Source organism: Microcaecilia unicolor, chromosome 2, assembly GCF_901765095.1.
Source record: "Microcaecilia unicolor chromosome 2, aMicUni1.1, whole genome shotgun sequence".
NCBI classification, from domain to species: Eukaryota; Metazoa; Chordata; class Amphibia; order Gymnophiona; family Siphonopidae; genus Microcaecilia; species Microcaecilia unicolor.
This window is the reverse complement of record NC_044032.1, coordinates 90,409,662-90,425,744: the sequence shown is the minus strand read 5'-3', so window position 1 is coordinate 90,425,744 and position 16,083 is coordinate 90,409,662. Positions and strand designations below refer to the sequence as shown.

The 16,083-nt window shown below is 44.8% G+C and overlaps 1 protein-coding gene across 1 annotated transcript in view; it reads right to left on the bottom strand.

Moving 5' to 3' along the window:
- The window catches only part of ITGA1 (integrin subunit alpha 1), a 409,880-nt gene that overhangs the window by 17,069 nt on the left and 376,728 nt on the right, over window positions 1-16,083 (bottom strand). The window contains 5 exon segments of the mRNA XM_030193116.1: window positions 4,447-4,539; window positions 5,131-5,235; window positions 6,784-6,888; window positions 7,856-7,969; window positions 15,186-15,288. Of these exon segments, the coding sequence (XP_030048976.1) occupies window positions 4,447-4,539; window positions 5,131-5,235; window positions 6,784-6,888; window positions 7,856-7,969; window positions 15,186-15,288 (520 nt within the window).

Below are 16,083 nucleotides of genomic sequence, written 5' to 3'. Positions count from 1 at the left end.
TCTGAAAGCCTTCAGAGCGTTCCAGATCGCTCGCAACTCCAGGAGATTGATCTGTAGATCGCGTTCCTGGAGGGACCAGCTTCCTTGGGTGTGAAGCCCATCGACATGAGCTCCCCATCCCAGGAGAGACGCATCCGTTGTCAGCACTTTTTGTGGCTGAGGAATTTGGAAAGGACGTCCCAGAGTCAAATTGGACCAAATCGTCCACCAATGCAGGGATTTGAGAAAACTCGTGGACAGGTGGATCACGTCTTCTAGACCCCCCGCGGCCTGATACCACTGGGAGGCTAGGGTCCATTGAGCAGATCTCATGTGAAGACGGGCCATGGGAGTCACATGAACTGTGGAGGCCATGTGGCCCAGCAATCTCAACATCTGCCGAGCTGTGATCTGCTGGGACGCTCGCACCCGCGAGACGAGGGACAACAAGTTGTTGGCTCTCGTCTCTGGGAGATAGGCACGAGCCGTCCGAGAATCCAGCAGAGCTCCTATGAATTCGAGTTTCTGCACTGGTAGAAGATGGGACTTTGGGTAATTTATCACAAACCCCAGTAGCTCCAGGAGGCGAATAGTCATCTGCATGGACTGCAGGGCTCCTGCCTCGGATGTGTTCTTCACCAGCCAATCGTCGAGATATGGGAACACGTGCACCCCCAGTCTGCGAAGTGCCGCTGCTACCACAGCTAGGCACTTTGTGAACACCCTGGGCGCAGAGGCGAGCCCAAAGGGTAGCACACAGTACTGGAAGTGGCGTGTGCCCAACTGAAATCGCAGATACTGTCTGTGAGCTGGCAGTATCGGGATGTGTGTGTAGGCATCCTTCAAGTCCAGAGAGCATAGCCAATCGTTTTGCTGAATCATGGGGAGAAGGGTGCCCAGGGAAAGCATCCTGAACTTTTCTTTTACGAGATATTTGTTCAGGGCCCTTAGGTCTAGGATGGGACGCATCCCCCCTGTTTTCTTTTCCACAAGGAAGTACCTGGAATAGAATCCCAGCCCTTCTTGCCCGGATGGCACGGGCTCGACCGCATTGGCGCTGAGAAGGGCGGAGAGTTCCTCTGCAAGTACCTGCTTGTGCTGGAAGCTGTAAGACTGAGCTCCCGGTGGACAATTTGGAGGTTTTGAGGCCAAATTGAGGGTGTATCCTTGCCGGACTATTTGGAGAACCCACTGATCGGAGGTTATGAGAGGCCACCTTTGGTGAAAAGCTTTCAACCTCCCTCCGACTGGCAGGTCGCCCGGCACTGACACTTGGATGTCGGCTATGCTCTGCTGGAGCCAGTCAAAAGCTCGCCCCTTGCTTTTGCTGGGGAGCCGCGGGGCCTTGCTGAGGCGCACGCTGCTGACGAGAGCGAGCGCGCTGGGGTTTAGCCTGGGCCGCAGGCTGTCGGGAAGGAGGATTGTACCTACGCTTACCAGAAGTATAGGGAACAGTCTTCCTTCCCCCGAAAAATCGTCTACCTGTAGAGGTAGAAGCTGAAGGCTGCCGGCGGGAGAACTTGTCGAATGCGGTGTCCCGCTGGTGGAGAGACTCTACCACCTGCTCGACTTTCTCTCCAAAAATATTGTCCGCACGGCAAGGCGAGTCCGCAATCCGCTGCTGGAGTCTATTCTCCAGGTCGGCGGCACGCAGCCATGAGAGCCTGCGCATCACCACACCTTGAGCAGCGGCCCTGGACGCAACATCAGAAGTGTCATACACTCCTCTGGCCAGGAATTTTCTGCACGCTTTCAGCTGCCTGACCACCTCCTGAAAAGGCTTGGCTTGCTCAGGGGGAAAAGCATCAACCAAGCCCGCCAACTGCCGCACATTATTCCGCATGTGTATGCTCGTGTAGAGCTGGTAAGACTGAATCTTGGCCACGAGTATAGAGGAATGGTAGGCCTTCCTCCCAAAGGAGTCTAAGGTTCTAGAGTCTTTGCCCGGGGGCGCCGAAGCATGCTCCCTAGAACTCTTAGCCTTCTTTAGGTCCAGATCCACAACTCCAGAGTCGTGAGGCAACTGGGTGCGCATCAGCTCTGGGTCCCCATGGATCCGGTACTGGGACTCGATCTTCTTGGGGATGTGGGGATTACTTAGTGGCTTGGTCCAGTTCGCAAGCAATGTCTTTTTCAGGACATGGTGCAAGGGAACAGTGGACGCTTCCTTAGGTGGAGAAGGATAGTCCAGGAGCTCAAACATTTCAGCCCTGGGCTCGTCCTCCACAACCACCGGGAAGGGGATGGCCGTAGACATCTCCCGGACAAAGGAAGCAAAAGACAGACTCTCGGGAGGAGAAAGCTGTCTTTCAGGAGAGGGAGTGGGATCAGAAGGAAGACCCTCAGACTCCTCGTCAGAGAAATATCTGGGATCTTCTTCTTCTTCCCACGAGGCCTCACCCTCGGTGTCAGACACAAGTTCACGGACCTGCGTCTGCAACCGCGCCCGGCTCGACTCCGTGGAGCCACGTCCACGATGGGGGCGTCGAGAGGTAGACTCCCTCGCCCGCATCGGCGAAGCTCCCTCCGCCGACGTCGGGGAACCCTCCTGGGGCGATGGGCCAGCCGGCGCCACGCTCGACGGTACCGGAGGCGCAAGCACCGCCGGTACCGGAGGGGTAGGGCGCAACAGCTCTCCCAGAATCTCTGGGAGAACGGCCCAGAGGCTCTCGTTCAGAGCGGCTGCAGAGAAAGGCATGGAGGTCGATGCAGGCGTCGACGTCAGAACCTGTTCCGGGCGTGGAGGCTGTTCCGGGCTGTCCAGAGTGGAGCGCATCGACACCTCCTGAACAGAGGGTGAGCGGTCCTCTCGATGCCGATGCCTGCTGGGTGCCGACTCCCTCGGCGACCCAGAGCTCTCGGTGCCGACGCGGGGAGGGGACCGGTGTCGATGCTTCTTCGACTTCTTCCGAAGCATGTCACCGGAGCTCCCCAGCACCGACGAGGAGGACGTAGAATCCATCCGTCGCTTCCTCGGGGCCGAGACCGAAGAGGGTCGATCTCGGGGGGGCTGTACCGCAGGAGCCCTCAGGGTAGGAGGAGACCCACCCGAGGGCTCACCGCCACCAGCAGGGGAATGGACAGCCCTCACCTGCACTCCACTCGATGCACCACCGTCCGACGACATCAGGAGATGAGGTCCCGGTACCACCGACGTCGATGCAGCTATCCGATGTCTCGGCGCCGATGCAGAGGGCCGATGCCGCGATGCACTGGCAGCCAAGGATGAAGGTCTGGACGCTGATGACGTCGATGCACACGATGACCCCGGTGCCGATGCCGACGAAGAGCCCGAGAACAAAACGTTCCACTGGGCTAATCTCGCTACTTGAATCCGCCTTTGTAACAGGGAACACAGACTACAGTTCTGGGGACGGTGCTCGGCCCCCAGACACTGAAGACACGAAGAGTGCCTATCAGTGAGCGAGATTACCCGGGCGCACTGGGTGCACTTCTTGAAGCCGCTGGAAGGCTTCGATGTCATGGGCGGAAAAATCACGCCGGCGAAGTCAAAATCCGAAATGACGAATTTGGAGCACCAAAACTTTAAGGGAGAAAAAATCTCGACCGAGGCCGAAAAGAGGCCTACCCCGACGACGAAAGAAAACTTACCGGGGCAAAAACTGGAAATACGGGAAGGGGAAAACGAAACCCAAGGGGGTTTTCGGAGCACTTCCCGACAAATTTACAGAACTTTTCCGAAGAAAAACACGTCAATATAAAACGGACGCGCGAGGTCGACTCTCCGGGGCTCGACACGACAAAAACACAGCCGTACCGAGTGCGGACGAAAGAAGACTGGCCGGCTCGAGCCGGTTTCGGGCGGGAAGACGGCCGCGCATGCGCGGTGCGCGCGGGCGCGCGAGAGCTAGCAAAGGACTTTGCTAGGAAGATTCCGATTGGAGGGGCTGCCGAGGACGTCACCCATCAGTGAGAACAAGCAGCCTGCTTGTCCTCGGAGAAAACAGAAGACACTGGGACCAAAGCGAATAGAAAAACTAAATGATCAGACAACAAAGGTAGATAAAAGTATTTTATTCATAATTTATTAATTGAAATGTGTCAGCTTTTTGAAATGTGCATCTGTGATATTTTGCCTGTAAATTTCAATTCCTTTCTCCATATTAGCATATTCATTTGCATATGTATATATGCAAATGATATGCTAATATGCTCCGCCCATTCTTTGCCCCCCCCCAAATGAAACAGTCAAACTACGCCTATGGCCCTACCCTTGTTTTGTCCCCTGGCAATTAGATGCTATAGCACTTATGCGTGGCCTTGTACAATAGTGCTTAGGGTGCTTACATGAATAAATACTAATTTTATGTGCATTTACATGTGCAGAGGGAAGCGTAACCATGGGTGCTCAGTCACAGAACTGCCCTTCACATGACCATTTCCTTCATATATTTTTGCACAATGTCAAAGTCAGGAAAAGCTATGAAATATTACAGCTGCACTTACCTCTATTTTTTGGTTTTCACTGCTCAGTACTATTAGTGGGTCTTCACTTTGAAGTAATGCATTTATAATAAGGTTAAGGCTCTGGATATTTGCCTAGAAATAAACACATCTGCGTATCAGAGTACACACCAGAATCACACCACTCATCTGGACTCATCAATGCAAAAAGCCTCACTTTACATATTTAATTCATCTACTTTCCTTCAATCCATTTGCATTTTTGCTCTGACGGAAACCAGGGTGGATAATTTAACCTAATGCTTTAGCAGGGGTCCATAGGGAGGTGGAGAAGGAAAATGTATTTACAGAATTAGCCAGACAGTAAGTGGGCATGTAGATTCCTGTTTGCCAACAAAAAAATATTGGTTATCAATATTAGCTGTGGCTCTTGTTCTAGTACTACAAATGTTATAAGTTAGATGTTTTATGCTTTCTTTTCTAAGTACAGTATTTGAAAAACTCTATCTAGATGTAATTAAATGACAAACACATTTGACCATAATTCTCTCTGGTCAGGGTACTTACTGGAAGTAAATGCTTCAATTGAGGCTAAAGAACTTGATTTTATTGTGGCTTCTTAATTCTTGCTCAGTCCATTACCTGCCATAAATGCCCCGATGACTAGGGATAATCAATAAATTTAAACTCATAACTGAAGATAATTTAATGAATACTTAAACTTACTTGTATGAAGGTCTGTTTCCATATCCTTAGTGACACTTTCACTTCTGTGACATTAGATGGATCCACAGTGCAGGAAAAGGATGTACAATCGTATACACTACAATCCTGTTTTAGTATTTATGGATATAAATTATAAATGGTTAGTAGGTACTTTTGAAGCTGCACCATTTTAATATAAAATTGAGACACGGCACGTTCCCCAGTCTCTGGGGGACTGAGCTGCAGTGAATGCACAATGGTGACATCTAATAGCCAGACGTGGGGTGTACTTGTAATGAGCTCCAGGTGGCGTCATGCTCTCCAGCCCCTACTCAAGGACTGTTGCTGCAATGGTGGGGGCTAGGTGAGAGAGGAGTATTTATAAAACTGGAAAACTCATAAGAACTTCCTACTAAGCAGGAAGCCCACAGCAATAAGAGGAGACTGCTGCGGGGGAAGAACATGGTACCACTTCATAATTACGATTTATAGAACATTAAAATAAACTTCTGACTAAAGTTAAATTAATGTAATTCATTAACTAAAGGGTCTTTTCCTAAAGTGCATTAACTTTTGCAGTTACTGCACCTTAACGCAAGAAATTAACATGTGGTAACTGCAAAATTAATACAGCACCTATTAGGGTGTGCCCAGCATTTTTATTCCAGGTCGCGTGTTAAATTGTTCATTAGTGCAGATGCATTTAGTGCCTCTTATCTGCACTGCATTGGCTCCCAATCAAGGAGTGGATCATCTTCAAAGTTTGCACTCTGGTCTACAAAATCATATATGGTGTAGTCCCAGGATACATGATAGACCTCACTGATCTACCAACAAGAAACAGAGTCAGTACTGCTAGATCATATCTAAATCTACACTACCCAAACTGCAAAGGATTGAAATACAAAACAACCTACGCATCTGGCTTCTCCTACATAAGTGCACAATTATGGAATGGCCTCCCAAAAGCTGTGAAAACAATCCATGACCACTTTGGCTTCCGGAAATCACTGAAGACCATCCTGTTCCAAAAGGCTTACCCTACTGACCCAACGTAAATGCCTGAATCCAGCAACACAACGAAACTAAAGCCTGTAACGAACACTATATAACTCTTCTTCTCTTTGATTCTCCTAATGAATCTTTAACACATGACCCTCTTTGATAATAACATCATTTTATATCTGTTTTTCATTGAAGGCGACTAACGCCTTACGGTATTATGTAAGCCACATTGAGCCTGCAAATAGGTGGGAAAATGTGGGGTACAAATGTAACAAATAAGTAAATAAATAAATTATCTAGGAAGCAATAAGTGGACCCGCTCTAACTGCAAAATTGTCATTGAGCAAGTGGTAGTTGCTGTGTGGTAACAGCCATATGCTCTCCGTTTCCATTCTCTGCCTAGCTATGCCCTCTAGCACAAAAATCCTTTAATGCACAAATTAATTCATGCTGATTGTAAAAATACTGCAAAACAGTTGTTGCACTTGTGTAGCAGCAGTTAATGTGTACCAATAAGAATGTTAAGGGCCTAATGTGCTTTAATAAAAGGGCTCCTAAGTAACCTAAAAAACAACATTTTACAGATAGTCAAATAGAAAGAGACAAACAAGTTTGATTTAATATCAGAATGGCTTTCACAAAATATGGTCACAGATTAGTGAGGCTTACCAAAATAGTATCCTGTATGTGCTCCTTTACTTTTGGCAAGACATATTGCTCTCCAGAGTTTATCTTCAGTGGATCTATGAGGTGGCCAGCACTACACCTGGCATTCTGTTAGTGACAGAAAAGGTATCTACTATTATTGAGAGATACACGGACAAAAAATAGCACAACAAAATATTGGTAGGATAACATTATTGCTAGAATCTAGGGAAACTTTACTTACATTAGTGTATATACTGAGCTGCTATTTTCCTATGTTCAGGGCCCTTTTACTAAACTGTGGGGCTTAGAGTAGCCTTAGCAAGCCCTGGCGTGGGTTTTTCCCGTGTACTAAGGCCATTTTTACTGCAGCCATAAAATGGCCGGTTTTCTAATTTTTGTATTAATAGCCATGTTCTAATGTTGCCATTAGCACGTGACCATTAAATAAAATTACTGCATAAGCACTTACTGACACCCATTTTATATACATTAAGGGCTCAAGTGATAATCTTGTGCTAACCAGTTAACGTGCATTAATGTAGCTGCGCTGATCAGTGCAGAACACCCACTCTTTGCCCCCCTGAGATGCCCTCCTCCCTAAAGTAAAATTTTTTAGTACGTGCTAAAATGCACTTATCGCAGGACACCTGAGTGCATCCCACAGTACACCATTTTAAGCTGCGTTAGGTGTGCGTTAGTGCTTAATGCAGCTTAGTAATAGGGTCCCTTCATTTGTTAGTAACCATAAAAGGAAATTAATGTAAAATACATTTTTGGTCGGGTGGGGACTGTTGGAAGGAGGCAGTTTCATTTTCTACGAAAAGTGAGCGGCTAATTTCGGTCGCAGAGTCGGTTTCAGCAGAAACCCAAGATCCTGGTTTAGTAGGGCTGTAAAACCAGGATCCAGTTTTCAATACAATGGATCATGTTGGTAAACCTTCTCTACATAACACTTGATTAGCTGTTTCCTGGGCATTAATAGTAAGATACATTTGATCTCTAAAGTAGAAATAATGCTAGGCAATGCTCCAGTTATTTTTGTTTTCTTTTCTGACCTATCCTTGTTAAATCTTCCCAGAAATGTGGAACTTACATGAGAAGATGATATATTTGTTAGATACAAAATGGTGTTGTTGCTTGCAGTTAACTTAGGAAATAAAATCTTCAAGGTAAGGGTTGGCATTGGAAACTTGTCACCTTTTTCAATCTGTAAGACATAAAGTTTATTATCAGTCAGTTGCTGAGCTTTCGTCTACTATCATGATTCAATGTTCTTTTTTTTGTGCGTGCCATGCAATCAACAACAAAGATTTAACCTCGATAACAACAGAAAGTAAACAAGATGTTTCATGGATGATCCTGTTCTCTTTCATTTGAAGATCAGATTTGGGATATAATAAACACTGAATACAGCTATATGAAGTTGTAATTCTTGGAACACACATTTCCTTCCTGTTCCTGTGGCCCTCCAGGTGAACTGGAGCCAGGGTTGGGATGCTGGAGCCATAAACCTTCACTTTAATCCAACAAGGGGATTTTTCCCTTATTAGATAACACTCCCCTCCCATCCCCTGACCCAGTTTATGCATGACAGCAACAGTCTGGGGCCATGCACTGGAATTTTAAGCTGGTATTATTTTTCCTAGAATAACACAGCTTCTGAAATTCAACACATGCTGAGTTATTTGATTTACATAATAAGGAGTGGGTTTGCATTTTATTATGTATCCCATGGTAACAAACTAGCATGTGTTATGGTAAAATAATACATGCTATATAATGCCAGCCTATGAAAATCTGCTATCAGCAGCTCAGGATAGCTTGATCCTACTAGAAAGCTAATTATTCACCCTATCTCCCAAGCAGACAATTCTTAAACAGAAAAGGGGTATGACTGGGGTGTTTTATGTTAACAAAGGTTTCATTGAATTATTCTTTACAACTGACAAAGACCCATTTAGGAGACAAATATCTAGATAATGGATAAGGGATCTGATCTATAATAGATGGAGGAGTATCAGGCAAGTTCCCACCCAGACAGTTCTTACTGGACAGTTCCCACCCATCAATTCCCCCCCCCTCGGGACAATTCCAACTAGAACAATTCCCACCAAGGACTTCCCCCTCCCTCTTGTACAGTGTCTGAAATGAGGTTACAGCAGCATACGGATGTACACAAAGGACGTACAATAACGGAATAACTTTTTATAGGTAGAGTAGCAATTTGTTATAAATCATAATCAGTGTGTCATTTTGAGGGGCTGAATTAGGTTGAAATCTAATTTGGGGGGGGGGGGGGTGTAAGGGGGACATTGGCCCCCACCACATTTACTGAACTTTGTATTTATCTACGTATTTATTTATGACATTTAGATCCAAGATTAAACATGAATTAGGTTTAAACCTAGTTTGGGGGTTGTGTGTGTGTGTGTGTGGGGGGGGGGGGGGGCACTGCTCCCTCATATGAACTGCATGTCTAGAAGGGGAACGGGATGTGTAAAACAATGTTGTGGAGGGGGGGTAAGGGTGAACTGGACCCCCAAACGAAGTGGAAGAGAAGGGAGGGAGATTATTTGTCCTAGTGTGTTTTTTGGGTTATGGGTGGGAATTGTTCTCCCTGGTGTGGTGGGAATTGGTTCAATCGGAATTGTCCTAGGTGGGAATTGTCCAGATGGGAACTGGTGGGTGGGAACTGTCCAGGTGGGAACTAACCTAGAACTGATAAGTTGCAAGATCCGAGACAAGATGGTTTCACCAAAAGGGAAATTGTGCCAAACGAATCTCATTGAATTCTTTGACTGGGTGACAGGAGAATTAAATCAAGGACGTGCTATGGACGTAATCTACTTAGATTTCAGCAAGGCTTTTGACACGGTTCCCCAAAGGAGGACATACAATGGCAATCATATCACACAATCAGAAATTATTGGCAAAATCGTTGCCTTTTATTGTTGCCATCCTCATCGCTTGACTGATGATCACATAACAGTAAAGAATACAACTATACAAGAAGAGAAAGAAAGATGCATGGAAAGAAAGGGAACTAATTTGAGCAAACATTCTCCATTCCTACCAATGTTCCAGCAGCGCCATCTTGAAAAATGGAACCACCTTACCTCTAGTGATAGTGACATATCACTGTCAGACAGCATCATTCAAGATGTAGCTGCTGAGGCAGGACAGAGGGGCTGATGCACAAAGGTTGCCATTAAATACGGCAGCTGTGGGTAAACTTACCGAGTCGCAAACAGCAACCAATACACAAACATGGATGGCATGCAAATGAGATGCACGGAAATGTACAGCGACCTTTATATATCAGCCCCTGGAAGCACCTAGCACATATGCAGAACGGGATCAGCTGTTTCCAGGATCCGGGGGGGGGGGGGGGGGGGGGGGGGGGGGGGAGAGAGAGATGAGCTCTCCATCTTTGGGACAAAAACGCAGAGCTCCTGTTTAGAAAAGTAGCGAGGCTCCAGGGTGTGCACTCTTCCCCCCCCCCCCCCCCCCACTACCAATGCACAACTGCCTGTGGCAAGATAAATAAGGGTCAGTAGAGCACCGTTAGGAGGGCAGGGCAGAGGATGAAGGGAGAAGGGAACTGTACAGGAGGGTCAGCCTTGGAGTTGCCAGTGTGGATTAGGAGGGTTCCTGACAGCCCCTGACCTTACATAAAATCTAGCGAGTGGTCTGGTAGTTAGAGCACTGGTCTTCACATCCAGAGGTGGCTGGTTCAAATCCCACTGCTGCTCCTTGTGATCTTGGGCAAGACACTTAACATTCCATTGCCTCAGGCACAAACAAGATTGTGAGCCCTCCAGGGACAGTGAAATACCCAATGTACCTGAATGTAACTTACCTTGAGCTACTATTGAAAAAGGTGTGAGCAAAATCCAAATAAATAAATTGCATGATAAAGGTGGGTGCTCCTTTCTGTACATCGCAGGGAATGCTCATTATAATACTAATGAGCTTGTTGTAATACTTTTGCATAGCATTCTTGGCAGCTGCTACGGAACACAATAAAAGCAAAGCAAAACCCTTTTGTGCATTAAATGCTACATAAGGTCTACTTTAGACTGGCTACAACTGGTCTAAAGAAAACGTTGCAACCATGGTAAGCGCAGACCATTTTTAACTGCACCTTAGTAAAATGACCCCTAAATGAATTATTTGCTTGGGTTTTCACAGAAGAAGACGTGGATGAGATGCCAGTACCAGAAATGGTATTCAATACTGATGAGTCAGAGAAACTGAGACAAGTCTCTGTAAACCCAGAAGATGTAATGCGACAATTTGACAAATTGGAGAGTAGCAGATAGACTGGACTGGATGGCATATATCTCATAGAACTGACAGAATTGAAAAATGAACTGGAAGAGCTATTGCTAGTAATATGTAAAATCAAGCACGGTACTGGAAGATCAGAGGGTGGCCAATATAACACCAACTTAGGGTTCCAGATAAATTTAGAAGCATACATTTTAGGAGTGTAAATTCAGGAGCATAACCTTTATAGAATAAGGCCCTTAATGTGAGCAAGTGCAAAGTGATGCATGTGGGAAACAGGAACCGAAACTATAGCTACGTGATACAAGGTTCCAAATTAGGAGTCACTGCCCACGAAAAGGATCTAGGTGTCATTGATGATTATTTATTTAGATTTTGCTCACACCTTTTTCAGTAGTAACTCAAGATGAGTTACATTCAGGTACACTGGATATTTCTCTGTCCCAGGAGGGCTCACAATCTAAGTTTGTACCTGAGGCAATGGAGGATTAAGTGACTTGCCCAAGATCACAAGGAGCAGCAGTGGGATTTGAACCAGCCACCTCTGGATTGCAAGACTGGTGCTCCAACCACTAGTCCACTCCTCCACTCCATATATATGTTGAAACCTTCTGCTCAGTACACAGCAGCAGCTAAGAAAGCAAATAGAATGTTAGGAATTAAAGGACTGGCAAACAAAATAAGAATGTTATAATGCCTTTGTATCACTCCAAGGTGCGACCGCATCTCAAATACTGCATGCAGTTCTGGTAACCACATCTCAAAAAGGATATAGCAGAATTAGAAAAGGTACAGAGAAGGACAACGGAAACAATAAAGGGGACAGGATGACTTCCCTATGAGTAAAGGCTAAAGTGGCTAGGGTTCTTCAGCTTGGAGAAGAGATGGTTGATGGGAGATTTGATAGAGTTCTATAAAATATTGAGTGGAGTGGAACAGGTAAATGTGAATTTCTTGTTTACTCTGTCCAAAAATACTAGGACTAGGGGGCACACAATGAAGCTACTAAGCAGTAAATTTAAAACAAACTGGGGAAAGTATTTCTTCACTCAATGTGTAATTAAACTCTAGAGTTCATTGCCAGAGAATGTGGCAAAAACAGTTAGCTTAGTAAGGTTTAAAAAAAGATTTGGGTAATTTCTTAAAAATTTATGGAAGGTTTGGTTATCATATGGTTGAATATCTAGAGAAGTTTGATGTTTTGCATCACTCCCAATCTGGGTTTTGGGCTAATTTTAGCACCAAAACCATACCGTGTGCTTTATTATAGGACATCAATATATTGTTGGCTGAGGGGGAAAAAGGTGTTTATTATGCAATTCAATCTGTCAAGTGTCTTTGACATTGTAGATTATGAACTACTTTTAAAAACTGTTAAATAACATCGGTTATAACAGGCCATGTTCTCAATTGGGTTAGGGTTTTTTTTTGATGGAGATATCTTATTTGATTAAAATGAATGGCATTTATTCAAAGAGGTGGACTACAGTCTATGGAGTTCCTCAGGGTTCTCCACTCTCCCCTGTCCTATTTAATATTCTCATGTCATCGCTGGGTTAGTTAAATTTACTATGCAATGAAGCTACAAAATAGTAAATTTAAAACGAATTGGAGAAAATATTTCTTCACTCAACATGTAATTAAACTCTGGAATTTGTTGCCAGAGAATGTGGTAAAAGCAGTTAGCTTAGCGGAGTTTAAAAAAAGGTTTGGATGGCTTCCTAAAAGAAAAGACCATAAGCAATTATTAAAAAGGACTTGTGGAAAATCCACTATTTATTTCTGTGATAAGCATAAAATGTATTGTACTGTTCTGGGATCTTGCCAGGTACTTCTGACCTGGATTGGCCACTGTTGGAAACAGGATACTGGGCTTGATGGACCTTCGGTCTGCCCCAGTATGGCAACACTTATGTACTTATGTTTTGGAAGCTGCAGGTTTTCAGGTGTTCATGTATGTCAACGATTTTACAATTTTAATTCCAACTTTGAATGATATTTATGCGATGAAACCTTTCTTGGAGAAATATACCGCTAAAATTGCCACTTGGATGGCTGTTAAATCATTTAAAGCTGAACAGTGATAGTACAAAATTTCTATTGGTTGGGCAAAATGGAATCGTTTCAAAAATTGCTCTTTTGCAGTGCATGACTTAATTTATAAGTTAGTATCTTCTTTGAAAATTTTGGGTATCACGATAGACCAGAACTTAACATGAGAATGTCAGGTGAATGGGCTTGTAAAGAGATGCTCTCTGTTAATGTACAACCTCAGAAGGATTACGGAATATTTTACACAGGGAATATTTAGAATGATAGTTCAGGCTATGATATTTATTAAGATTTATTTACCGCCTTTTTGAAGGAATTCACTCAAGGCGGTGTACAGTAAGAATAGATCAAACATGAGCAATAGGCAATTACAGCAGTAATAATATTCAAGTAACAATACAAAATATGGCATGGTATACTACGTGTAATGACAACACAATACGTAATAGAACATTATAATCAGTGGCATAGGAAGGGGGGGGGGGCGGTGGGAACCTGTTCTGAGGCAGAGAGAGCAGGGAACCAACGAGGCGCCGACACCCCCCAGCGGCGTGCACTCGGCGGATTGGCTCTCCCGCCTGCCCCTCACCGCCTTCCAGGTATGTTCTCGGGGGGGGGGGGGGGGGGGGGGGGGGGGGGGGGGGTTGCGCTCCGGAGGGGGGAGGGTGCGCCGTGCTGCACCCGGGGGGGGGGGGGGGTGCGCAGCGGCGACCCGCCCCGGGTGTCAGCTGCCTTCGCGACGCCAATGATTATAATTGGTAGTGAAGGGTAAGGCAAAGGCAAAGTTGTAACATATAGATGAGTAAGAAAGTAGAAAGAATTTGAAAGTAAGGTGACTGATTTGACATTGTAGATTATGAACTACTGTTAAAAACATGAGGTCAGAGAGATGGTTAAATATTATCACAGGACTATTGCAATGTTATTTATCTGGGCTATCCTAAAAACCTATTAAGAAAGCTGTGGACAATACAAAACATGGCTATAAGGCTTACTTGTGGTGTGAAAAAGTTTGATAGGGTGTCCCACTTCCATGTCTAGTTTCACTGCCTCAGAGACCAGAATAATTTCAAGCTTTGTTCTTTTGTATTTAAAATTATTCATGGATTTGCTCCCGCATATCTGTTTTCCTTAATTTCAGTCTTAACATCAGATCACAGGACTAGAAATTTCCTAAAATTATCATTTCCATCGCATAAGGGATTTCACTCAGAGAATTTTTTTTAAGGCTCGGAATATTTTACCAATATCTGTGACTGGTCTTTCCTGTCATTCCTTATTTCGTAAAGCTATAAAAACTGTTTTGTTTAAGAAGTATGTATGTATTGTCATGTTGTAATTTTAAAATTATTATATTAGCCTTGTTTTATATTCTTAGTTATTGTTACTGGTTACTATTATTGTAATCCGCTCCAAACCATTTTTGATGTGAGTGGAATATAAGTCCTAGCTAAAGTAAAGTGCAATGTATCTGTCAAACACGCTGGCGGGAGACCCCAACACCTGCCAGCCGAAATCTTCTTCCTTCGTTTGGTTTCTGACTCACAGAAACAGAATGAAGCCCTGCAGATCGCAAGGCTTCGTTCTGTTTCTGTGAGTCTGGCATCCTGCACGTTGTACATGCAGGACGTCAGACTAAGTCATAAACCAAACGAAGGAAGAAGACTTCGGCTGGCGGGGGTTGGGGTCCTCCGCCAGCAAAGGTATGCGACGGCGGGCGGGCGGGGGGGGGGGGGGTCGAGAGGGTCATCGGCAGGGGGGGGTCAAAGTTGTTGGAGTGTCGGCAATGGCGGGTGGGCGGGTCGGTGTCGGCAATGGCGGGCGGGTGGGGGGGGGGGGGGCTAAAATGTGCCCCCTCACCTCAGCTCTGGACCCCCTACCATTGACGTCTGGCTACGCCCCTGCAACATGCCCCTAGCCAGAAGCTCAACTAGACAGGCAAACCTCCAGGGTCAAAACTGGGAGGAAAGTAGTTCTCAGAATCTCAGTTACCCAGGGTGAAAAATATCTGGACATATTTCATGCACTATGTCACCCTGACTTTAAGATAATTCAAAAAATTTAAGTGTCTGGTTTCTTACCAAATAGATGAGGTTAATCTCCGTTCCAATACTGTCAGATGAATTGATACTATGAGGGACTGTATCATTTTCTGCAACCGTAACATGGTATTCTTTAATACGGCTTGAAAAACAGAACAAAGAAGCATTAAATATAAACAAATGGCAACAAATGCAATTGTGTATCCTAACATGTTTGATCTATTCTTATTGTACACCACCTTGAGTGAATTCCTTCAAAACGGAGGTAAATACATCCTAATAAATAAAATAAATACATAAATAAACATTGTCTGTGATTCCTAATGTATCCAGTGTGAATTAGCTGCCTACAGTGAACCTACTGCACTTAGGGCCCCCGTTTACTAAGCTGCGCTAGAGGCATGCTAGCGTTTTTAGCGTGCATTATGCATTAGGGTGCGATAGCCATGTAGATACCCTTAATATTCCTATGGATGTCTACACGGTTAGAGCGTGCTAATTTTTAGCATGCGCTAAAAACGCTAGCACACCTTAGTAAACATAGCCCTTAATTTTGAACAATTAGGTAATTTTCTGACAGGCCAACTAACATACACAGCAGAAACTAAGTTGCACCTATTTTATAAAGGGAAGTTATGTACATAAGGATCTCTATAAAACTATCCTTGCCTTCTCCCTCTTTGCCCCACCAGAAAGTAGCCACTAGCACCTGTCCTGGGACTCACAAATGTTCTGACAAATTTTATGCATATTTTATAATACAGTGTCATTGAAAACATAAATTGATAATTGAATAAAGAAGCGTTTATTTCTGACAGTTATATATGCATGGAAATCAGCTAATTATCTATGTTCACTGTGTAAATTTCTTACAGGGGCTTAGGAGCTTATTTTCAAAGCATTTAAGTACATAAGTAATGCCACACTGGGAAAAGAC